Source organism: Nothobranchius furzeri, chromosome 14 (assembly GCF_043380555.1).
Source record: "Nothobranchius furzeri strain GRZ-AD chromosome 14, NfurGRZ-RIMD1, whole genome shotgun sequence".
NCBI lineage: Eukaryota > Metazoa > Chordata > Actinopteri > Cyprinodontiformes > Nothobranchiidae > Nothobranchius > Nothobranchius furzeri.
In genome coordinates, this window is record NC_091754.1 from 13,846,019 (window position 1) to 13,872,294 (window position 26,276).

The window sequence follows — 26,276 nt, forward strand, 5'->3', positions numbered from 1 at the left end:
TGTGTCTTCTCTGATCAATGCACGTGAAAAAGTTTTCCTCTGCGCGGAACAACTCCGCTTCATCACCTTCCTCATCGCCTGCGTCGCTCCTCGGGTGAATCAAGCTCCTCTGCTTCTCGGAGGGCGCAGGCTAAGTTTTCCTGGCGTCCTATCTTGAAGGATCTCCGTACTGCTCTAACTAGGCACTTGACCTCCCTCGGCGCGCTCCTACGAGTCCCCGAGTGACGCAAAAAAGTGGGCTGGCGAAGCGCTAAGAGCAGTAGTTTAGGGCTATCGGTGCACACCGAAACATCACTACTTAAGCTGGCTTGATTTAGAAAGCCCACAGGTAGAGCTGTCTCTCTCTCTCTTTCAGAGTCGGATGTGATATCAGTTTTGGCGCAGACAGCGGCATGTGTGCGGATGTATCTCACAGCAAGTCTTCTCCCAACCTGTAGCAAACTCCGGTCTGGAAGTTGTGCGCTTGATGAAACTTTTTTCTTCCTCTTTTCTGAATGAGCGTCTCACCGCTGGCTGCCACATCTGGACTCAGGCTGCCGGAGCTGTCAGGTCCACTTTTCCCCGGAACTTAAACTGACCCAAATACACTTTTTTTTATTCCTTTTTAATTCTTTTTTCTTTCTTTTTTTTTTTTTTTTTTTTTTTTTGTTCTTCATAATCTCTAAACTTGGGGTCGCCGCATTGGAATTAGTTTCAATGAACACCTCCTCCGTAAAAATTTAAAATCTCTATTTATTTATTAATATTTTTAAATACGACACGCAAGAATGGAACGCTTAGTCCTGAGACTGACACATGTCTTGGTTGTTTTCGGTCTTTTGGATAAAAGGTGAGTGAAATGTTTTTTTTTAACTCGGCTGATATTATTTTGATGCATTTTCTGCTTAAAAATATTAATTTTAACTGGAGGATTAACAGCTATTACAAACTTTCTCAGTCAGTTCACTTCAACACACTGAATTTAAGATATAAAGTTAAATACTTACCACAATAAAACATACTGATTTCAATAGTCACTTACTTCCCACATGCATTAGAGAATAAACTCTTTGCAAACTTTTACCAACAGTCAGAGACCAACAGGTTGCAACTGTTACTGGGAGAGCCACGGTGCAAATTTTTTTAAAATATTTCATCAAAATGCAAATGAAGTGCATTTAACATTATTAAAAGCTGCATTTATTGTTTTTAATGCAATTGTGACCTTTCTTGAATCGTTTGCACATGTACGTGCAAAGTTTAGTTTGAACAAACGTGCATGCAGGAAAAGTGTGTGTGTTTGCCAAGAACCGTGCATGTTTCTGATTGCGTTTGACTGAAAAATACAGAAGATGCACAACCTGTGATTTAAAAACAAAGAAAAGAGGAGCGGGACACCTTCATGTTCTCAAACTATCATCAGAGAGTCATTTTCCTGCTGAATGTTGATTTGCAAAAGATCACTGGAATCAGAGCAGACTACTACTTTATAGATGTTAAGACGATATTTCATGAAGTATGCGACAAGTACTTTTTCCTTTTCGGTTAAAAGTGAAGTTTTATTGCAGAATATTCACTAAATAGCAATAATTTGCACAGATGGGCTTAAATTGTCTTGGGTTTTTAAGAAATAAAGAACACGGTCTTGCATTCTAAAAAAGTTATTGGAAATGTTTGTTTTCCATTTTACAACAACAAACAAAAAAAACAATTAAACATCACTCATATAAATTAATAAAATAAAAGCAGGCTTGAAAGTGCACACTCCTCTTAAACCGCTCACATCTGGAGATAGTTTTTCTAACTGTGAACCCACAGTTTGTGGGTATTTTTAGGTTTTACTGGAATCAACCACCGTGGAGACCATCAACTCGGGACATCTTTGTGTTACAGTGGGAACTGAACATTAGGGGGTCACACCCGGGGAGCATCAGCAGAAACCACAGCAGAACTTAAGTGTCGGGGTTGTCCTGATGTTGTCCTGACCTTTGTGCTCCATGCAGGGTGGATTCCAATGAAATCCTGGGCCTGAAGCTCCCCAACATTGAACCCATCCTGAACGCCAACACAGTGTGTTTAACACTGCCGGGGTTGACGCGGCGCCAGCTGGAAGTGTGCATGCGTAACCCAGATGTGACGGCGTCAGCAATCCAGGGAATTCAGATTGCCATCCACGAGTGCCAGTATCAGTTCAGGGGGCATCGCTGGAACTGCTCCAGCCTTGAGACGAGAAACAAAATTCCCTACGACAGCATAGTGTTTAAAAGAGGTGAGTTTTACTGTCACTGTTCGCTTCTCCTTTGTGGAAATGTGCATCACAATGTATTTAGCAAAATCAAGAAAAAAAGGCTAAATGAGGTTGTTTTAAGCTTAAGATTCAAAATCTCAGCTCATCACAATTTACAAGGAAAAAAGTTTAGTCTTCAAACAAACTGTGGTTTCCTGCTCTAACACACCTCAATAAAGCGCCTTGAAATCATAGGTTTAGAGAGATTAGCTGGTACAGAGGCACTAAAGGGTCCAAACATCAGATCATATTTGGATTATTTCCCACCTCTCAACAAGGCTATCCCACAAGATGTTCACCACACGGTTGTCTCTAGTCACCAGCCGACCGGTATTGTCTTTGTGGCCACCTAACCGTTGCTTCTCAATAACTGGTGTACAAAAGAGCAGATACGTTCAAAAGAAGCTAGTCACCTTCAGATTACCAAACCTCATGGAGATCGGTTTTCTGGTGCTTTGTTGTGCTTGAAGCTTTGCAAGTTAGCCACAAAGGATGAAAGCGGATCTAATGGGTTGAGAAGCCTTCAGATGGACTCATCCCAGGTCGGTGACTGGAAAGAGGCATCAATTTCTCAGTAGCAAGAACACCTGGACAGGTCGAAGAACCTGCAACATGGTCGGGAGTTGGCTTTGAAGTTTTGTGGTGGTAAAAGTGCTTAAAGCAGGAACGGTATGACATAGTTGTGTTTATTTATTGAGTTATAGTGTCGAGTAGGAAAAGCTGTTTAGTACAGCGGTTGAGGTAAGTCTCATTTGACTAAAGAAAAACGTTTATGTTGCAGAATTTGCTGACACACCTCTGGTCGTGCTCTTGCTCGTTACGTGCTCATTGAAAGGCTGTTTGTCATTATTAGCAGAGGCAGTTGCTGGTTGTCTGGCATCCCCGGTTTGCCTCGGGTGCAGAAACTCCAAACCACTGACATAAACGATCTCTTTAAATCAGATGATTCATCTGTTGCATGTCGATGCGATACTCTTCACAGAAGCTTCAAAAATGGATACAAATGATCATGCTGCAGCCATTAACTTCAACGGCTACTGTAGAGAGGCAGGGCTGCGTGGAATCTGAGATGCTGTTCACACTCGGAGGTATAGAACAAACGTTTTCAGGCAAGATGCGGGGTTACCAATGACTAAAAGGGTTAGATGTCTAATACTACTGCATTAGCTGTGGCTTGGGTTCTCATCTTCCATAGATCTCACTGCCGATGATCTCTGTTGTCTTTTTTTTTTCGTTCTTGTTCAGCATTAAAAACTAGGCTAAAGAGAAACCCCAGCAGGACGTGGATATACAGAAATAGGAGAATCGGTCCATCTCCTTCTGTCATTTCTACCTCTCCCAATCTGTCACTGGGCTGCTCCTCATGCTTTTACTTCCCTTGCCAATGCCAGTACTTGTGAATTTGCTCTCAGCACTTTCCCAACTCTCAGCGGCAAAAGCATAAACCTGTTTAGTCGGTTTCTGTAACACAAAGTGACAGTTTCCTTTGAATCTTTAATTCATTTTGCCACTTCCTCTGCCATCAGTTCAGCCGGGCGTGCCGCACCCGGTGAATTATTTGTTAGATTGATTTGTTTCTAGTCTTCTAGGGACCTGTGTCGAGGAGCCCAGAGCAGAGCAAGCCAAGAGCTAAAACAGGCTTTCAATTTAGGAGGGTGCGCCATCTTTCCTGTCCCACCTTACAGCAGGTCAAGGTGGTAGAGGGGGAGGACGCAGGTGTTAGGTGATGTAGCCACTGGTCCGTATATACGGGCATTAGAGGGTTTTTCTGTCATGTGGCTAAAACATGACTCCAGATGTATTTAGCTCCTTCTAACCACTTTGCTCACTTTGTCACTTTTAAAGGTGACAACATGCTGATGCTGTGTATTTGACATGTCGGCTCTTGTTGACTCTTGTAATGATGCCTTTCAACGTGCTAGCAGTCGGAAGATCAACAAACATCTTTCAAAAGGCTCCAGTGTTTTTTGTGGCTGTGAACCAAACGTTAAACAAACTTTGGAAGTGAGAAAATGTTTATTGAATACATGTATAATTGATATCTATTTCAGAATAGTCTTTACTATAGAACCTAGATCAATGCTGTTTTGGTTTTTTAACAATTTCTGATTTAAAAAATGAGATTTATTAATTTTTATGTAAAAGGGAGAAAATCAGTCAGCTATTAAAAAAAAGGAAATGTGTTGGCAGGGATCCAGCACCCTCACACATTCTCGTCTGGATTATTAATGACCAAATTTTTTTTCGTTAAATGTTCAGCTAAAATTTTTTGCTGCTTTTTTGATACGTTTTGTTGCTCCTGGGTAAAAATGTTCAGTTCTCATTTAAAAGAAAACAACTTCATTTGAAAAAGCACACATTTAAAGAAATTTACAGACGTCACAAAAATATATCACTTCAATAACTTAAGTCTGAGAGAATAAGATTTCTGGTATTTTCAATGATTTAAGCAGGAATCTAAAGTATTTTGTTAGAGGACACCATCTAGTGGTGGAAAATGTACTGCACTTGGTCACAAGAAATGTCGCCAACTCGGCATCAGTCTAGGTACTTATGCAAACACGCATGAATGCTCTGATTGACAGCTGCACATAAGCGGACATTTAAAGCCTACTTCACACGGGAGGCATCAGCGGCGCAGAACGGCGGCGGAACATTGTTGCTTCAAATAGAATACATAACAGTCTACGGGGTCGACCAAACCGGCCGTGGCGCGTTAATTTTTTGATGCAACCCAGAAGCAGCACGCTGCGCCACTTAAGATAAGATCCGGTTCTATTGTTGCCCGCAAGTCACTTCTGGAACACGTCAATTTTCGCAGTTAACAATAGGACTAGACTGGAAATTCAAGTTTCAATTCAATTCAAGTTTATTTATATAGCGCCAAATAACGACAAGAGTCGTCTCAAGGCACTTCACCTAATAAACATTCCAATTCACAGTTCATTAAGCCAATCAGAAATAATGTTTCCTATGTAAGGAACCCAGCAAATTGCATCAAGTCACTGACTAGTGTCAGTGACTATACAGCAATCCTCATACTGAGCAAGCATGCAGCGACAGTGGAGAGGAAAACTCCCTTTTAACAGGAAGAAACCTCCAGAGAATCCTGGCTCAGTATAAGCAGCCATCCACCACGACTCGCTGGGGATCGAGAAGACAAAGCAGACACACACACACACGCGCACACACACACACACACACACACACACAATAATGTGTCTATAGTTCTATTGTGATGTCTTGGTAAATATTCTATTTGGTGAGATCAACTTTATTGTATTTATCCTAGTGGATCTCTAATTAAATGGGTAAACTAGCAGTAACACGTCCAATGTCAAGGAAAGCAAAAAGTAAAAAGTAATTATCAGGAGATGGTTAGCAGCATTGTGCTAGACGATAGCCCCCTCCACGAGGCCACCACAGCTCAGCAGAACATCATTGTAGCTTCTTCTGGGGAGAAAAACACTTAGAGAAAAAATAAAGTTATTAGCTGAAGTAGCAGAAAATAATACAGTTAAAGAGCAGATTGTAGAAGAAAGCAGTAGAGGGTTGAAAGTGGAAATCCCACACTGTTTCAGTGTAAAACATCGGGTATTTTTCAAAATAAAAAAACAATTGCAGTTACGCTAATTGATATCTATGTAGATTACGTCAATACAAGTGACCTAACTGATTATTTACTCTCAGCAACGTTCGAGAAGTGCAACAGTGTGCTTTTTATGGCTTTCGTCCTGGCACAGGAGAGGAACATGACATATGACATCAAATATCAAATGTCATTTATTTTTTCTTCTTTTTGGTTTGTTGGTAAATGACATAAACAAACCATGACTTTTGAAGTCTCAAGGAATGTTGTGATCTTGTGAGTCCAGTGAGGAGGATGGCAAAGAGGCAGAGAAACCCCTGAGCAGCTGAAACTCACCCGTCGTGAGGGGTAACACTGTTGGCTAATGCTGAATGGCACTCAATTCAAATAGCACAGGGCTGTATGGGACGAGGGACAGGCTTAGCAAAAGTATATATCACAGTTCAGGGTAAGACTTTCACTTTTACAGATATCTGATGCATCATACATAATTCCTGAAAGAGGGAAAACTCTAGATTACTGGAAACTTGAGCTGGAAGGTGTTAAAACAAAACAAAGTCTTACAATCTGCGAGTTTTCCCTAAGATGCAGATTCTGTTTTCCATCCATTTATGAAACTCGTCATTACTCTGATTGAGCATCAGAGCTGTTGAATGTTTGGTGTGAGACCCTTTAAAGTTCAGTGTTAGCAACTGGAGTAGACATGACAGAATACCTCTCAAAACAAGTCCTGTTACATGTTTTTACATTTGCATGAAGAAGGAAGCAACCTCAAACGGTGCTAAAAAGGGCAGATCCAGTTATTAGCTTTTTATTTGACTCCAACAAGCAGCCTGAATCATTTCCCTCTTGGAGCACTCCTATAAACCCCTGAGTGGTTTCTTTTGATGTTTTCTTTACAAGTTTCCATTCTACTCCTTGCTGTTTTCTTAACCAGTACGTGTCTGCCAGTGGTTCTGCCATTGCAGAACCCGGGGGCACCTTCACAGTAAGCTGAGAGCTAAAAAACACCACAGAGGCTATGAGTTCAGGTGACTCTGTCACACTTGAGTATTCACCAAGTCCACTACTGGACATGGATTTTTTTACATCAAAAATATATAACATATAGGAGCGATTATATATGTGTTTGTGTGTGTTAGAGGAGTGTTGTGAAAATTGCTCTTATGAATTTAGAGAGGAGTTTAATCTAGGAAAAAAGAAGCAGAATTTCAAAAATCAGTTATTTTATATTTACAAAGCTGCTGAGTAAGCCATCTGAATCAACTGAACTTGCGGTTTTTGCAGATTATTTACCTTTCAGTATTCCTTTGAGTAAAGAGTATTCACGCAAATGTTTTACTTTAAACAAAAATAACATTTAAAGAAAAAAATATTTTTAGTTGACTTATGTGCAATTGTATCTTGCATTATATATATTATAGTAATTTATATTTGGAATAAATCTTTAAACAAAAAAATAAAAAAAAAATACATTTTTCATGCATAAAAAAAATGTAAGAAGCAATGATGTAAAAATTCACCAAGCACAAAAAGGAATTCTCCTTTGTGGAAATCTCTTCATCTTAACTCATTCACTGCCATTGATGACTAAAGTCGTCATTTGCATGTTTTTACTGTGTGGGCGTCTGAACGAGCCCCCGCACCATGAGATCAAACATCTCAGCTCCGAAGCCGATCTTCATCCGCATACGTCACACGTCACATGATCAGGAAGCAGAACATCCATGTGTTAGGAGATCGTTTTGGGCCGCTGCTGTAAAAAAAAGTGAGGCGTGAACCGGAAAAGTGTCTGCCGATCACAATTATAACAACGGATTATGAAAGAACGGATAACGCTCGAAACGCGCGGATTATTCCTGACGTAAGAGGTGAGTCTCCGCTTTGTTTTGGTTGTTTTGGCGTCGACATCATGCTAGCGCGCAACGTTCTGTCACTCTTACAAAAACAGTAAAAACGGTGAGAAACGCTGGCAGCGAATGAGTTAAGGTGAAATGCTTTGTGTGAAGATGGAATATTATCCAAAAATTATTTAATTTTCACCTAAAAAATTGTTGCAGGTGAGATTCACAAGAAACACATGAACCTCATTAGTTTTAAAATATACAAGTTGTGCTTCAATCCATATTTCATGCATTTGCTGCGGAAAGAAAAAAGACGGGGAAACGCTCAGATCAGCAAAAGTCGTGAGATCTACGAGAAATGGACTTGCCCATCTTGGCTCATGACCACGGAAGGCTGAGTTTGCCAGGGGAGAGCAGAGCATGTCTTGGCTAGTAAAAGCTAACCGTTAGCATTAGCAACTCCACAACATTGCAGAACTCGCTCAGGCTTGTGTTATTTGTGGAGATAAAACATCAATGTTGCAATTTTTTACCCAATAGAAAAGAACAAACTGAGGCAGCGGAAGAGTTGCATTGCTTTGTCCAATCAGAGGCGATACATTTGCATTTCATTCATTTTAATGAGTACGACTTAAATTCCTGCCGTTTTTCGCGTTTTACTCATTCAGCTAACGTCTACCTCCTGAAACAGGAGTGCGAGAGCTTTTACCTACGGACTTCACTACTAGAGACCACAGAAAACATATAAAACAGGATCACTAGAACTACACATTCAACATGGTGTCAATACCTTTTGTTCTAGTTTACAAAACAGATGGCTACTTTAAAGCATATTAACACTTTTTTGCATTTGCAGGTTTTAGAGAGAGTGCCTTTGCGTACGCCATTGCAGCAGCTGGTGTGGTGCACGCAGTGGCCAATGCCTGCTCCATGGGCAAGCTGAAAGCATGCGGTTGTGACGAGAAGCGGCGCGGGGATGAGGAGGCCTTTCGCATCAAGCTTAACCGCTTGCAGCTGGAGGCGATCCACAGAGGGAAGGGAATGGTCCATGGTGTGATGGAACACTTCCCTGCCGACATGCCGGGACTGTCCCAGGACTCCTGGGAGTGGGGTGGCTGCAGCCCCGATGTGGAATTTGGAGAAAAGTTCTCACGGGACTTCCTGGATGCTCGCGAAACCTACAGAGACATCCATGCTCGAATGAGGTTACATAATAATAAAGTTGGGAGGCAGGTGAGTGTTTCTGTCCATCCTTGTGGTACAATTTGATTTAATTCTCTTTAGGCACAACAAGATCAATATTTAACAAACAAATTCATGAATCTTGTTTTCATTTGAACTTTTTTAATTAATTTCTTCTCCAGAATCTGCAGCATTTTATTTGTGAGTGGAAAAAGAGATAGAAAAAAAAAAGAAATGTTGAGACCATTTTTAACCCATATCAGGATTCATAAAACTGATTATTATTGGTCTTACATTTTTTTAATTCTATTTTTGTATGAATAATTCATTATTAGTGTTGATTTTGGCCCACACAAATGTTTGGTTCCTCGTTGACAGAACAAGTTAGAACATATGTCACTGCTCTCCTCAAACGGATAGATCCAGCATGAAGCAACGACGCAGCCAGCTGTTGTTGCTTTCTGATGACTAGCTCCACATTTGTGTTTTGTCTGCAAAATCAAGGAAGTCAGCAGTAAACCGATGAAAAGATAAAGGACCAAATTACTCAGGAGGAAGCAGGGAACAATGAGCAATTTACGGTTGCTTTTTGTCTCGATGCCACTACTGGTCGTTGCAGGCTAAATCTGCTACACTCAGCAAAACGATCTCAATATAGCTAATTTATTTTTGAAACATATGGAAAATACCTTTTGTTAAACAAACAAACATGTTAGGTTAAGTAGACACAACACTGATGAACCTCACTAAGCAAAAGTCATCAGCTGTCTTTGGTTCGCGCTTGAATTAGCACTTGCTCAGCTCTGTGACTACCACCCATATTTGCCCAGAGGTGCAACAACGTTGGACCTACTTCGCGCTCCTAATCCGTCGTGGTCATTTCAGTCGTCACTGAAGTAGGAAGAACAGATCTAAGGCCCGGTTTGAAAGGGACGAGAGCCGAGTTGTGAATTAGGGAGTTGGTCAAACACTGCTGTCCTCAGGATTCCAGAATCATTTGGGTGGACATTTATGACTTAATTGCCCTATTTGGAGGAAAGGCAATTGCGGTTTGAAGAGAACATTGCTGAAAATGTAGTGGCACCTTACTGTGTTGGGACTGCTAGTCATTACAACCAACAGCACTGTGTGAGGAAAGCTTCTCAGGGAATGATCAAAGGTGTCAAGTAATGAAGTACAAATACTTAGTTACCTTACTTAAAGCTACTATAGCAAATCTACAAAACGAGCTAGTTTTTGAATGCCAACACAATCACGGAACACACACCTCAACACAGTTATCTTCCCTGGTTCTGGGTCCATCGGAAACCAGCTTTGCCAGAGGAAAGGAGATGGTGCTAAACACCATTCACCATTTCTAGGTCCTAACTAAGTCATTTGTTAGTAACTTCAAATGGTGTTTTTCTTTTTGGGACACTGATAGTTGTCCAAAAGTTCTTTCTCTTTCTCTGATATTATTGAGCCACAAACCGCTCACACCAGTGGTGTTCTGTTGCTCAATGTGCAAGCGCGTAATGAAGGAACCAGGTACAGGCAGAAGTGTGGCGGTTTGGGCGAGACAGACAACTGGATGGTCCAATTGTTGGCTTCAGACCAAGCCACGTTATTGGCTAAGGTTTTTAGACAAATGCGACAGAATCACTTCACTATTTATTTTTCTCATTACTTTTTTTCAATTTCCCAAAAATATTTACAGCTATATTACGCTAAAAAATGTGTTAAAAGGCATGAAAAAAACGATTAAGCTAACTTTTTTGCAGATTTGCCATTTTAACTTTAACTTCATTTCTAATCGACCATACTGGGAATACGTACAGATTACAGCAGAAACCTTGAGTCAGTTGCAGAAAAAGGATTAGGCTTCACAACCGTTTAGGCTTAAATGACTTAGAACTCTGGACCCTCACTTTCCGACACACAACTGATGGCCTCTGATGACCTTGGAGAGGTTTTGCAACTGATTGATATTTTAGCTCTGATAACTGAGAATACCTTCAAACATTTAGTACAGAGTCCTTGTTATCTTGTTAAACTAAGAAACTGAGCTTATTTGGTGAAAAATGAGCTTGATTAGTTGAGGAATTTGCATAATACCATGACTGATAATAGCAGCTGACCACAAACTGGAGATCGTTACTTCAGTGAGTGTAATTTAAGAAAAGTGAGGGAGTCGAGAAACCAAGAGAGGGAGTGGATGATGGTCAAGGAAGGAGAGAAAAAGAACAAGTGAGTCACTACAGAGCTGTTACTGTAAAATAGCACACAACTGATGGCTTCAAGTGCAAAGCACTATGAAGCCCCATTAAGACATGGCTCACATGTATCAAACAGAAAACACAGACAGGTGGGGCCTCAAAATAACGCCTACCTTTTCCTCGTGTCTATCCTCCCACCAACCCACCAGGAACAACACCTCACTTCCCTCCACCCTACTCCTGCCCCTGTCCCGCTCGTCCCCTTTCGGAGACGTAGGCTTTGCAGAGGAATGCGGTGGGTTTTTTCGCGGGGTGTGCATGTTGCCTCATGCCCACCCTAGGGTTCTCACGACGTCCCGTCTTGTTTTTAGCCCTAATTAGTGACTGCTGGCAGTTTGGAAACAGATGTTTAAAACCCTGCAAAGGATTTTAGACTTCAAACAGCGGGGCGGAAAGTAGAAAGAGATTCGCCCTTCCTTCCCTCCCCCCTTTCCCCTCTCCTGCTCCTCTAACTTCTTTCAAGCAGACGTCTAAAAACAAAAAAAGGAACAATTCAGCCTACGTCATCATATATGATAACATTATATTTGAGTGAACTATAAGCTTGAACCAAAATGATAAAGATTTTATAAAAAATGTTGTGCTTTGTAGTATCAGGAAAGCGACTAAACTAAAATCGTTCCAGATATTTTCCTGTTACGTACCTTTCTGCAAAGAGACCCCTTCCAGTCATCCTTTGTTGTTAAATTTCATGAAGCCACACACAACAAGCAGTTTTAAAACCATTAAAACAGCAGCTGGCAATAAATTTCTTGATTACCAAACCCCCTATTCTTATCATTTATAAAGCACCCTTGAACAAATGCTTGGCAGACTTCTTTGTGTTCATGTTGCTGAGCTAGGAGCCATGTCGAGGTTCTGTTGAATCCTGTCTGTTCATTAGGCAGGTGGTGACAGTGCTGGCTACACGGGAGTCTGCTGTGTTACTGGCAAGCATCTTTTGGTATTTACAATTCACCACCAGGGCCTGACTTCAGGGGAGTAGAGAGAGATTGATTGCAGCTTTTCAAGAAGACGGTTATCCATTTCCACCCCCTTTAGCCCCATTTTTTAAATATAGATGCATTTTGCAAGAAGTGCATTTAGAAATAACTATACATTTGATGCAATTTAAATCTTTTTTCTCTAAATCTGTGGATTTATTATGAACTTCATAAATGCGTGCACTCTGGTGCAGGAAGGTGTCACACGGTCTCGTTTACTCTTTTATTTCCAATAAACTTGCTGCTGTCTCAAAATGATTGTATTACTTGTAAATAGTTTTCTGTGGAAAAATGTGTTTGCGCACCTCTTTCATGGAGTAGAAGTTTGTCAGGAATAGGGCGCGGAAAGCAAGAGTCATGAGTCTTACTCATAAATATTAATACTATCTCCTCACGTCTCCTCTGATTGGCCAACAGCAATGCAACTCTTACACTACCTTCGTTCACTCTTGGGTAAAAAGATAGATAATTTGTCAACTCAATAAATGACATAAGCCCAGTTATATTCTGCCTTATTGTAGAGCTGCTTATGGTACGCTTCTACTAGCAGAGACACGGTTGCAGGCTGAGGTGGGCGGGGCCATGAACAAAAATTTGCCCTGTGATGTAGTGGAGAACGGTCATTTCTGAAATGATCCTTTTCTTGTCTATTTTATTATTATTATTATATATTTTTTTTGCAGCTAATGCAGGTGATGGGGTTTGAAATTTTTCACGTTCAGTATGCATGTACAACTCTTAGGGTTAGGGTGACATTCGATTTAGGGAAATAGTTTAAAATACAGAAGATTTAGTAATGAACAAAAAATGAGAGATAGCTCTTTAAAAGTGTCCTAGAAAGGTTTCTTTTTTTTTAACAATTGCAGTGTGGGAGTATGGACACTGTTGTACATTCTTTGTTTTCCTTTTTCGTCAAACACGGGTGTTGGCAGTTCAGCCTAGCTTAAGCAGCAGCTCGGGCTAGCATTGTAGTTAGCATTACAGTAGCAAAATAAAATAAACATTGCCAACGTTGAACTGGGTTAGGACATGCAAATCTAAGGAGATGTCTTGCTTATGATGTTAAACCAGCTTTTCTCAAAACAAGGTGTTTCTCTGTGGCCATAGCATTACTAATTTACATAGAAAACCAGGTCAAAAAGGACTCTTGCTAGGCTACATTAACCGCGAGCCACGCTTTGTGTTTCGGCTGTCACAAAGGAAGGCTTTATGTTGTGTTGTGAGAAGTCTAGAGAGGTGGCACACTGTACAGTTTACTATTTCAGTGAGCCAAAGTGCCTGATGTCTCACTCTAGCAGTCACGAGAATACTTGCCAAAAGGTATACGTCACTAAAGGCCAACAGACACCCAAGACAGCAACAATATGGTAAATGGCCTGTTTTTGCATAGCACCTTCTTAGGGTTCAACATCCCCTCAAGGCACTTTACAACACAATCTGTCATCCAGCCCATCCATGGGCTGCAGGGTGGCGCAGTGGTTAGCACTGTTGCCTCGCAACACCAAGGTCGCAGGTTTGAAACTCGGCCGCGGCCTTTCTGCGTGGAGTTGCGTGTTCTCCCCATGCATGCGTGGGGTTTCTCCGGGTACTCCGGTTTCCCCCACAGATCACAACATGCCCTATAGGTTAAAAAAAATTGTAAGTCGCTTTGGGTAAAAGCGTCTGCTAAGCACATAAACGTAAACATCCACACATTCAAACACGAATTCACACCCTGGTGGGGATGAGCTACAATCTAGCCACAGCTGCCTTGGGCCGCGCTGACAGAGGTGAGGCCTGCTGAACACCGATGCCTCCAGTCCCTCCAACCACCACCAGTAGGCAAGGCAGTTTAAGTGTCTTGCCCGAGGACACAACAGCAGCATTCTCTGTTGGGAGCCGGGGCTGAACCTGCAACCTTCTGATTACTGGAGATCCCGCTCTACCTTCTGAGCTATTGCTGTCCCCCAGAGAAAACCAAAAGAAAAAGTGCACAAACAAAAAAATTAAAAAAGGAGTGGTCCACATGTCCTCCATTGCCAACGCTACTCTTGCATTGTTTGCTTACCAATAGTTTCTCGTGTCATTTCCTAGCTTTTTTCATTGGTTGACTGCAGACAAGACCAGGTTTTCTGATACTGCTTGAAGGCTGTTGGAGGCATAATTTGATCGTGAGAAGGCTCCATGAGCTGTTGCTCGGTCGGTCGCACTGGACAGCTGCAGCCTTGCAAATCACCCTCTACTTCACGGTTTTTTGTCACGACTTTTCTCGACTAAAGGTTTGTCTAAGTCGGCAGAATAATGCACAGTGTAGCCCGGGCTTTAGACACCCCAAGCTACCTATTTTCAACAAAATGTGGTTTTCTGTGGTTGATTTAAATTCAAGCTCAGCTTTAATACAATGCAAAATTATACAGAAAAAAGCTAAACAAAAAAATAATGCATGATCAGATATCCTTAGCCAATTTATATCAATCAACCAATCAATCAATCAATCAATCAATCAAAGCTTTATTTGTAAAGCGCCTTCCACGACCCTATCGGGAAGCCCAAGGCGCTGAACACGGTACATGAGAAAAAAAGGAAAAAACATTAAAGAAGAAGACAAATGGGTAAAACAAGAGCTAAAGAGACCAATGGAAGCAGGGAATTCAAGAATTCAAATCAAGATAAACGAAGGCCGAACTCAAACACATTCAGGGAATGCCAAGCGGAGGAGGAGGGTTTTTAGGCGACTCTTAAAGGCTGGCAGAGATGGGGATAGCCTGACTGAGGGTGGCAACTGGTTCCAGAGTGACGGGGCTAGGACTGAGGAAGCCCGGTCCCCGCGAGTACGACACCTAGAACGAGGGACAGCGAGCAGGCCTTGGTCAGAGGAGCACAGACCATGCGATGGGGAATGTCTGTTCAGGAGCGTGGCCAGATAGGGGGGAGCACTTCCCTGGAAGAAATTGTAAACAAAGACGAGGAGTTTTGTTATTATATTATTACATATTATATCATTATTATATATATTATATTATTATTATATGTTATTATGTTATATTAGTTTTATTTTAAAAGCAAAGCAGGTGCTTTCAGGCAGGCGAGGACTATCTGTGTATGTCAAAGCTTAACACTGCCTCGGCCAGAGCTCTGGAAGATTTATTAGTAAGTTGTAATGAATTTGAGCAGCACCCCTTTGAGATTTGCCCAAACCAGCAGTACTGGGACTCCCGGATCATTTTAAGGCTAATTTAACCCATGAGCAATGATAAACTGCTTCTAAGAGGCCATTCGGGTTAATTCACTGACTCAGAGCCCACACCAAAAGCTAAGTGTGTTTGATCAAAAAGAATCAGCTCTGCGTTAGTCCTGCTCTCCTCTGAGGCCCTTTTTCTATCATCTGTGGTTTTTGGGGCATTCCTGACAGTGCACGGGCACAGGATCTAATCTGAACACACACTATACATGCACTAATGCATGCATGCATTTAAACTCAGTCACTCAACTCACTTTAACTCGCACAGAGGCAAATGATTCATAGTAAAAAGCTCAACAGGTGGAAGTGCTTATGTGGGTAATAACATTTTATTAGAGTCTCTAAATGAGAGCTGTGGATACTGTGTGCAATTAACAGTGAGTAAGTGCTCCACACAGACACAAACACACACTCGTCCTAATGTAGTAAAGCTGCACACTGCAGATATGCATTTGCGCCGTAATTGCATGTCATTGTGCCAGCGTGTGTGTGCGTCTGCACACGCTTGGCTGTTCGTTTGAAGCAAAGCGTTTGATTTGCTTAAAGTTGATGTCTGGGTTTAATGTGATGCAGTGGGATTTGTTTGTGTGCTTTGATTTTGCCTCGGCTTTCTGCTCGGCTTTAAGGTCCTTTAGTAGATTGTCTTTGAACTGACAAACACAAGGCAGCAAACAGACGCGTCGGCTGCGAGAAGGGTCGATCGGAGGACACGCAGACATTAGATCAGGATTTTCCCAACTGTGGCTTGCAGCGATGACACAAGAGTGATTTAAATCAAAGAACCAAACTTACTGTTGAAATTAAGCTGGCTCCTGGCGGTGGCACTGACAGCTTCTTAACCTCCACATGGTGGACATTGCTTTGTTTTTTACTTACATGCAATATGTATTAATTGTATGAATTTGCATTTCAGAAAAACAGAAACTTCGAAAATAAGTTGCAAATGAAAATTAAAACATCAGTCAAATACGAGTTCTGCATTCCACAAACGTATGCCACACACCCTAATTTCCCATGGATCATCACCAATTGATTCCTTACAGCTGCGTCAGCATTAACTCAACCACATCTTTGTAGTTGATCACAAAAAAAAAAAAAAAAAAAAACGATATAGCATCAAGCTAAAGGGAGTGTGGAAACACTCCACCTTTGGCACACTGCTAGTCCAGGATCACACAATGTGTGTTACGACATGAGTGCAACAGGCAAGTGCGTGCAGGAACTGAACTGCCTCATTAAATTTCTGTTCTGAAAAACAATCACGGTGATTAACAGTCATAAAACAGAAACTTTTTATAAATATGACTGAAGGATAGAAGCAGCTTTTGAAATGCATGCGCTGTGGTGCAATCTTGTCAGCTCTCTAAAATAACAAAAAAAAAACAGCTTTTTATTTTCATTTAAAGTAATCATTATGAACCGATGTGCTTCTCCACAGTAGCCTGCACGCAATTTTCTCTGCTGTATCGTATTACGTGGCCTCCAGTTGTAGTCTGCCACCAACATGCTGTATTTGATCTCTGTCTGGGGTTGTTTTATAGACGCTTCTGTCAACTCTCTAAGCCCATTAAAATTTACCAGATGTCTGTTCTAACTATGGTCAACAACTGATTTTGGAGCTAATTACATTCTTACGTTGGACGCACTCAGTAAACCAAAGTTTATATTAAAAACTTTAATTCCTACTGCTACTGTTTTGAAAATCAAAAGAAGATTAAATTAATTTTATAATCAAACCTGCGAGGACATAAGGCCTACCTCTCTTCTAATTTAGCAAGATGACAAATTAAATCAGCCGCTAACATAACACGACTCGGTAAAGTGTTGAACCGCAACATGCCTCTAGAATAAAATCTTGATTTTAGACCCTTTTTTTCTAATTCTTTTGGAGAATTTGTTGATCATTCTGGAAAAGGGTGACTCTATTGCACGAAGGTGAGTCAGTTAAATAGGCTATAAATGTTTTTTAAAGGTGTGGTTCACTTAAAATCAATTTTTAATGATTATTTCTGAATATAATCCTGAATATATAATATAGTTACTCCTGATTCTTTCATGCAGGCTGAACATGAAAATAGTTTCTTACACCTATCTACTGCATCCGCTTCTGATAGAAAATAAACGGTGACACTCTAGGATTAGAAAATCCTGACAGATCAATGTCACACTGTCACTTAACATTCACCCATCTTGACTCACGACGGGGAAGGCTGTTGGTTTAGCGTCCAGGGAACAGCAGAGAACATCCCGGCTACTTTAAGCTAGCCATTAGCATTAGCAACTCAACCACAGCAGAAGCTCCTCCAGGCTTGTGCTATTTATGGAGATAAAACAGCCACGTTGCAAGCAGGGGCGGCGTTAGGCCCGGCTACTTGGGCTCAAGCCCTGGATGTTTTATGAAAAGTCCCGGATCTAAATCGCGGAAGTAACATGCAGTATCAAAGTCCAACAGAGAGGGAGCAGCTGGCAGTAGTTTGTATGCAGCCTGCCTGAGCCTCCACCACTGAAGAAGAAGCCCTTCAGCAGCCGGCTTCTTCTACACTCTCTGTCTGAACCACGAGTGAAGATGGACATAAGGACGTTTTTTAGACAAAAAGTACAATGACAGAACCCCAGCTTTGATGATACTGGTGTTGACTCAGGTTTGTGAGTCTTATTTGAAAATATTTGTTGTGCTGCTGGTTTGCCTAAAGTTAGCTTATCAGGTAATGTTGTTGGAGAAAGAAAGGGAATATTTACTATCATCTCACACTAAACACTAACAGCAACAATACTCTGCCCTGAATATGCTTAATATGTAGCTTCAGATAAAAAATGATGTGGTACAAGACAAATATATATGATGTTGTTGACTAGTGCGTGTCACGTGCGCACATATACACACACACGCGTGTGTGTGTGTGTGCGTTAAGCCCTGGATCTTCTTCAGTCCTAAATCCGCCCCTGGTTGCAAGTCAGTGACAAGTCGCTTTGCTGTTATCCAATTCGAGGTGAGATGTCAAAAAATCGGGAAATGAGACTCCAAAACATACTCGCACTTCCAACCTTGCGCTCTTCAATTGCAGGTCCCCGACCAGGGGGTGCGAGTGCATATAGGTGTCTTGATTCTCAAATGTGGAAGGGGACAACGCCCCTTTTGCACCCCTGATCTGCATTTCGCCCAAGTCCACATCAATGTGGAATTTGGCAAAGGGTATTACCCACAATCCATTGCTACTTGGGAATTTGGAGAAAAAGGTGCCGCAATGGCTCAAGTGACTTTTCAGAAAATATGTATTTTCAAATGAAAGAAGTACATTTTAAGAAGATGAATTATATTTATTAGTGCTCTTAATGTTTTAGATTAAGATTTAATGTGATCAGCAATGAATTTAAATTTAGTCAAATTGTTGTTTGAAAGTTTTAATAAAGATTATTTTAAAAGCAGCACAAACGGCGACCGGCATCCTATCACGCATCGCGGTCGATGATGCAATGCTCACTGTCCCAGTTCCACACACTTGTGTACTGCACACTCAAAGCCTTACTGTGCACTTGCTCAAGTGCACTTCAGAGAAGGGCGCAGAGCACAGTGCAAGTATTAGAATTGGGCCTGAAGCTCAGCTGTAATGTGGGTAACTGTTAGTTCCTGGAAATGGTTCACGGGCATATCCCCTCTTCCTATTGTATTGATTAATCGTGGGATCCACACGTTTAATTTATGTATCAAGTAAGGATGGCACAGATAACGGACTGTTCCTGTATTCCTATTTTCCATTTTTCTTATGTTGCCTCAAAAAACCCCAACCTTTTTTTCTCATCTTCAATCAACCAGTTTGAGTCTTTGAGAGTGGTCTCGACTGGAAATGAATGATTTGATCTGAGACTGAAAGTGTTTGATCGGTGATGCACTTTTAACCCTGGTCTTTATTTCCTCTTGTACTAAATCTTTTTACCTAATGCTCTCTGTCAGATAGATCAGGTCACATGTTACGCTGGCAGACCACTTCTAATAGAACAAGAACAGGCAGCTTCCTTATTTCCTGTCACCTGTTTAATGGCCTGCCTTGTACCTGTTCACCTTTCATCTACTTGCCAAAAGACTGTTTCCCAAACACATGAAGCACATTTCATTCGCAGCTGTTTTCTTTGTTGAGGTTTTGGTTCCTTTTTTTAAGCTCTGCCCCTTCAGGTCGCAGTGTGTGCAACACTTTAGTGGGTTTGGTGAACAACCAAATCCTGATAAAAATCCTGATAAGATGCTGTTTATTTAGTGATGGTGCCAAAAGTGAGAAATATCAGATCAGTTGAGAAATGGAAAAATATTTTTTGCATGTCAAATTTCCAGTTAGGCTCCAGCAAAGTAGCTATAAAGCTAATTTACTATGAATAAATAAGTCATCTTTTATTGGATACAGCATCATTTTATTTATTTATTTTTGGAACATGTTTGACTTAAAATCAGAGACTAAAGCAACCAGTTCTGCATGCAATTGTAATTGTTTGTTTTATAGTCAACTGTCCTCCTAGCTGTTTAAGTCCATTTGTCATTTTAAGCACAATGAATCAAAAACTTGTAACGCCTGTTTCTTTATAATAGTTAACGCATAACGCTTAGTGCAGACTGGATTGCTTTATGGCAGCGTAGGAAATCGACCAACCCTGATCTTGACTGAGAAAGGGAGTTTTTATCTTTTGCAATGACATCAAACACAATCTACTCTTATTTATATTATTCTGTCACCCTTTTATTCTACAAACACTCAGGAATGTGCCGTGGGGTTCTCTGAATCTGGTGCCCTTGGCGTCCCAGAAGTTTACAAGGATTTCATATCAAGCAACTCACAAAATATGTTTTAAACTAAAAAATAGAAAGGTCTATTTTCCTTTGCATTTTGACATTATGACTTGCCAAAGAGTTGAAGTCAGCCAAACGAGCTTTCCCCCATTGACCAAAGTAGCTTTTTTGCTTTTTCGGCCAATATAATCATTTGCTGCTCTTCTTTAACCCAACAAAAAACAAATGAGAAAAATAAATAATCTAGTCAGAATGTGTTCCTACGTGTATTTCATCATCATATTCACATAGTCAAGCTCAACCTTTCAACCCTGTTACACGTATAAATTATATTTATGATTATTTGTTTTAAAAAAAACAAAGATAGCTTTGGAAAAATACACTGATTTCTTGTTTTGATCTTCCTATGAGGTTGCTAGCTAATGTTGACTTATGACTACCTTTAGCTAAATTCTTCAACCTCATGACATTCAACCCTGCAACAACAGATGCAAGTCGATTCAAGTTGCAAGTCGTTGGCATTCAAGCCCGAGTCAAGTCATAAGTCTTTATAGATTTTATCAAGTCAATTCAGAAGTCATTAAAATAATGACAAGTCTAAGTCAAGTCCAAGTCATGTGACTCGAGTCCACACCTCTGGTCGCTGGGTCCCATTTTTAAAGCCTTTGGTATGACCCAACTGTGGATTTGAACCCACAATCTCCCAGTCTCAGAGTGGATGCTCACGGCGGTACATCAACACAAAATTATGTTTGACTCACTCAACCACTAACTTTAATTCCTCCAATAACACAATTTAAAGTTCTTAGATTGCCACTTGTTATAAAAAGATTGTTGAGTCATCTGAGTACATGACATTTTTTGCTTTCTTTAAATGCAAGGCAGCTTTGTTTATATAGAACATTTCATACACAAAAGTAATTCATTGTGCTTTTCAGGAACAAGAAAAGAAAAACATTAAAATCAATGTGACAACATAAAACAGCAGATTTCAAAGTCAGAATTCAAATACACCAATTCACTGCATTTTTTGGGAAACCAGGCAAAAGACCTTTGTAATAATCCAGTCTTCCGGAGAAGAATACATGAATGAGTTTCTCCAGATCTTATCTGGAAATGAGCCCTCTGACTCTTGCTGATTGATGAAGACGATAAAACGCTGATCTGGTTATAGCCTTAATGTGACCAGTGAAGCTCAGGTTTATGAGATTTCTAACCTGAATCTTTGTCTTTGTTTCTCTGGAGCCAAGTTGAGCAGTACATTCCATCTGTCCTTCTTATATCCAAAGACAATAACTTCAGTCTTGTCTTTGCTCAACTGAAGGAAGTTTGGCTGCATCCAGTCATTAACTTGGTTCAAACACTGATAGAGTGAGTCTAGAGGACCACAGCCACTAGGTGATAGGTAGAACTGTGATAGGCGACGTGTTTATGGTATATGACCTGACCCAGGGGGAGCAGGTAGAAATTGAAGATCAGCGGTGCAAGAATTGGACCTTGGGGAACACCCAATGGCAGGTTCTTTGTATATAGAGTAAAGCAGAGAGGTCCCAGGCAAATTCCCTGTGACATGCTACGGCCAACTACCTTTTCATCTGAAAAACTTTCCATCACAGAAGACCGTTAGCTTCCTGTTTTCTAAATAACTCTGAAACCAGACCATTTCTATGAGGCTAAACACATAACAGAGCATTTCTCTTAACAAGTGTTTATAATCAGTAAGATCAAATGCAGAGCTCATATCTAACAATACAGCTTCTAACCTTTTGTTGTCTATTGCTGTTAACCAGTCTTTTTTTTTTCATCTGAGCAATGTCTGTTGTGATTGAATGGCCTGTTCTGTATACATTACAGTACTCTGTTCTCTGTGTGGTACTGGAACTGTCAAGAATCAAACTACTGAAATTACCTAATGTGAAGGATTTTGTCCAAAGAACCTAACAAGCATCTTTTGAATCAATCATAGTTCAAAAAGTCACGTGTCCCCTTTAAATGGTTTTAGCTCATTGTGCTCAATAAATTAAAATACAAATAAAAAGAACACTGTAGTGGCTTTTGCATTTCTTTGAAGCCCCTATCCGGCTGTGAATAACCCATCTAACAGTAGCAATGTGGATGCAATTATGACTCCTGGGTCAGTTTGTGTCTTTAGGGTTGAAGTGGGCTAGAGAGTTGCATGATTACAGACTTTGCTGTGTGTTTAAGGCCAGAACGTTTGTGATTCTGGGGTTGTCTCTGACTCTTTCTGAAAACTTGAACCAGAGGCTGCACTCAGTGTAAGTAAGTGCTGTTTGGACTGTTACAGTGTTGTTTACCATAAACTCTTACACTCTTTATTTTCTCCTCACCGCTGATCACAGCTCCTGTAAACTTTTCAACCGTCTCTGTAATAGTGGAACTCTGTTTATTCAAAAAGCACACTTCTGCTTCACTTTCAGTTGTCTAAACAAGCGGAAAGCAAAACATGCAATGATGCAAAGGCTAAAAATGCTTTACATACATAAGAACCTGAGGTCCTGTTGGTATTTTTAACATTTAATTATCTCAAATGCTAAAAATGACAGTTCTGATGAATGATGGGAGGATAAAAATGTTCAAACATAAACGTATGTTACCCAAAACTGCATCAACGTGCACAATAAAAAAAATTGTTAACTTTAACACTATAATATCTTAAATGAAACTACATATTGGTTTAGTTAAATCTACTTTTGAAAACCAAAATTTAGCTAGGAGTTGTAAGTAAGAGTCATTCCCATTTTATTGTCTGCCCATCACATATTTTTATATCAGGGGTGTTTCAAGGAAAAAGGACAAAAACACTAAGAGAAAAGTCTCTGTGGGCCAAAAAAATATATAACTTAATAAAAAAAACAATGCAAAAAAATGGTTATGGTGACCTTTTTCCATTTGCACAGCTAAAAACAGGCATATTTATAAAGATTATCAGTAAAATGTTCAATTGTCAAAGGGAGGAGGCCAACACAGATATTTATCTTTTGTTTTAGATGTAGAAAATGTTTCCCTTACTAAAATAATGTTTACAAGATTACAACAACATCATAATTTTTAATTTGATATATTGGTGTGTGTGTGTGTGTGTGTGTGTGTGTGTGTGTGTGTGTGTGTGTGTGTGTGCGCGTGTGCGAGCGCCTGTTGACGGGGTGGCAGCATTGCCATCTGTCAGTACTCTGGGTGGCCTGGTGTTCCTGTTGGTAATTGGATCTTAAAGTTTGAGGCTGGTGCTGACTGATAAACACACACACACACACACACACACACACACACACACACACGCACGCACACACACGCACACACACATTACGGAGATGAACACGTCTGTGTGTAGCTGTTTATGTCTGGGCACCAATGAAAGGGAATTGGCTTGGATCTAAGGGTAAATTTTGGTGTCTGCTCACCAGAAACCATTTTTTTAACTTTGTAAACCAATTGGTGAAGCTGTTATCACTCACCTTGGCACTGTGAGTCTAGACAAATGAAGAATCCACGTTTCTAAAATCCAGTGCAGTTCTACTGGCCAGGATTAAACCGTTAGAGGAAATATGTAAATACCAAAATGCCCTCCTGCAGCAACATGGGGGTCGCCCTTAGAGTCATTACTTGATGCCAAACAATGAAAAATGAAGGCTGTTTGGGCAATGCCTGCATCCGTTCTGTTATTTGATATCGGCATGTTTAACCACACGCTTCGTCAGACCACCTGGATTTCCTAGCATGAAACCAATGTTTCTTCAACGGTTTTGTGGCATCTGGCCTTATTTGAAAGAATGAATGAAAAATTGGAATTAAGTAGGGAAGAGTCATTGATCATTTTCTCCCTTGCCTTCTGTTTAGGTCGTGCTTGACAACATGAAGCGGAAGTGTAAGTGCCATGGGACATCAGGGAGCTGCCAGCTGAAGACTTGCTGGCAGGTCACTCCAGAATTCCGAGTCGTGGGCTCGATTTTGAAAGAGCGCTTCCATGTGGCCACACTTATCAAGGCTCACAACAGGAACACCGGACAGCTGGACCACTCTCAAAACAATAACCACAATCATCACAACCATCATCATCAGCACAGCCACTACAACCACAACCACCACACACATCGGCGGAGGCCGAGCGTCAACGAACTGGTGTATTTTGAAAAATCGCCTGACTTTTGCGAGCGGGATCTGGGCTCGGACTCGGCAGGTACGCAGGGTCGGATATGCAACAAAACCAGCCCCGGCATGGACAATTGTGAAAGTCTGTGCTGTGGGAGGGGCCACAATATTCTCCAGCAAACACGGAGCGAACGTTGCAACTGCAAGTTTCACTGGTGCTGCTACGTGGTCTGTGAAGAGTGCAGGATAACAGAGTGGGTCAGTGTATGCAAATGAAGAAAAACACCCAAATCTATAAAAAGAAAAGAGAAAAACAGACTGATTTGATCCAAACTCTTACTTTAAAAGGGGGAAAGACTGTAAAATAAATGCCCCGATCGTTTTATTTTGCAGTTGACTGCAGAGAAGTTGTGCAAGGATGGAACGTGAAGCAGTCAAACTTGCAAAAGAAAAGAAAAGAAACTACTTCTTGATTGTTGGTAGTAAGTGTTCACATGCAGGATACATCTAAAGGTGGCACAAGTCAGGGAGAAAGAATGCATACTGCTTCATTCTTAAAATAAAAGGTTTACAACTTTAATGAATCAGACTGCAAAGCAGAAATAACAAAATATACAATAAGATCTTTTTGACACATAAAAGTCAGATTTGTTAGTTACTCACTCAAAAGTTTTTCCTGAACACCCGTCTCTGACTTCCAGTGTAGAGTGCATTTTAGTTTGTGCTCTACATAAACACACAAACTTAGATGTTCCCACAAGAGTCCACCTAAAGCAACAACGTGTTTGAGCACTCACACATTTTGTGCCTTGCTGAAGGACAACTAGGACAATCTATTTATAGCAACTGTCATGTTGCACATACAAGACAGCAGGTTAAGCTGATGCAAATGTTCCATAATAATGTAATAAAGTGTGACACTGCTTTCAAATTGTGACATCCTCTTAATAACAGAAATGCTCAGTTTGGAAGTAAAAGCTGCCACGCTGAAATCTATTCAGTCAAAAGTCTGATCAGAACAGTTGCTGCTGTTTCCTTACATTGGAAATCGATGTGGAAAAACGATTAAAAGCAACTTTTTAAAACGTTACATCTGTGCACCAGAGCAGCCATCTTGTGGATCCACTTGAGTATGAAAAATCACAAAGACAAGAAGTTTGTGTCACTGTTTCTACACATGCACGCAACAAAAGGAAAGATATGTGAACCTGCGTTCATTCATCCAAAACGTGCCACGTGTGGTCTGTGTGATGTGTTCCGTGGTGAGTGTCATTGTGCACGGTGGATTCAACGAGCACTCTTCATCTTCAACATGATCTGAATAGCACTGTAAATACAAATGAGTAATGATGCACAAATGCCATCAATAACGTTTAAGAGCCTCAGGAAACTGAGCGCACATGAATGAGCTCCAGTTGCACACTATAAACATCCGTATATGACATCAATCAAAGTGTTTCCTGTTTTGTGATGCATGTCCTGTGTGCAACACTGTAAGCTCCTTGTTATATATCCACTTACCGTCTTTCCACATCACCAACAGCCAAAACCTGGTGTCAACTTCCAACTATATAAGTAATACTGCTTATGTACTTTTATGGGACCTTATGTTGTCTCAAGATACTTGTATGAGTAAAGCTTCTTATCAGATGGTGTAATTTATTTTGAGCAAATGCTTCTGTGTTGAAAACAGAAAAAAATATTCTGAGATTATGTCTCAAATGCAACAGATTGTGTTTTCTTTATTCTGATGAGTAGTTTGCACATACTAATCTGTGTCCAGGAAAACTCTGGGAAGTTATCTTCAACATGCATTTTTTTAAGTGTTAATTGTAATGTGTGTTTGTGTGTATTTTTGTGTTTTATTGTGGATATTATCTAAGTTATTTTTTATTTTTGTGGATAACTTAATATTTGTAAAACAATAAATACAGATGTGTTCATGAAAATAGCTTTTGTGTGATCATGCCAACATTGCACTTGGTGCATACTTTTTTAAAGACCAAATTCACTCTGAAATGGTCTCTGGTTTAAATGATTGCCTTGTGAGTCA

At 40.6% G+C, this 26,276-nt stretch overlaps 1 protein-coding gene across 1 annotated transcript; it reads left to right on the forward strand.

Annotated features, from left to right (window-relative positions):
• Positions 1-258: 258 nt before the first annotated feature.
• Positions 259-26,213, forward strand: wnt10a (wingless-type MMTV integration site family, member 10a). The gene is made up of 4 exons (XM_015966762.3): positions 259-829; positions 1,983-2,248; positions 8,556-8,932; positions 23,972-26,213. Exons 1-4 carry the CDS (start codon positions 768-770, stop codon positions 24,497-24,499), a joined length of 1,233 nt encoding a protein of 410 aa, XP_015822248.1. The 5' UTR covers positions 259-767; the 3' UTR covers positions 24,500-26,213.
• The last annotated feature ends 63 nt before the right edge of the window (positions 26,214-26,276 follow it).

Bases quoted from the DNA above. Each gene is read 5' to 3' on its own strand.
- wnt10a (XM_015966762.3), top strand. From the start codon at position 768: ATGGAACGCTTAGTCCTGAGACTGACACATGTCTTGGTTGTTTTCGGT. The intron at 830-1,982 runs GTGAGTGAAATG...TGCTCCATGCAG, and splicing joins TTCGGTCTTTTGGATAAAAG to GGTGGATTCCAATGAAATCC. The intron at 8,933-23,971 runs GTGAGTGTTTCT...CCTTCTGTTTAG, and splicing joins ATAATAAAGTTGGGAGGCAG to GTCGTGCTTGACAACATGAA.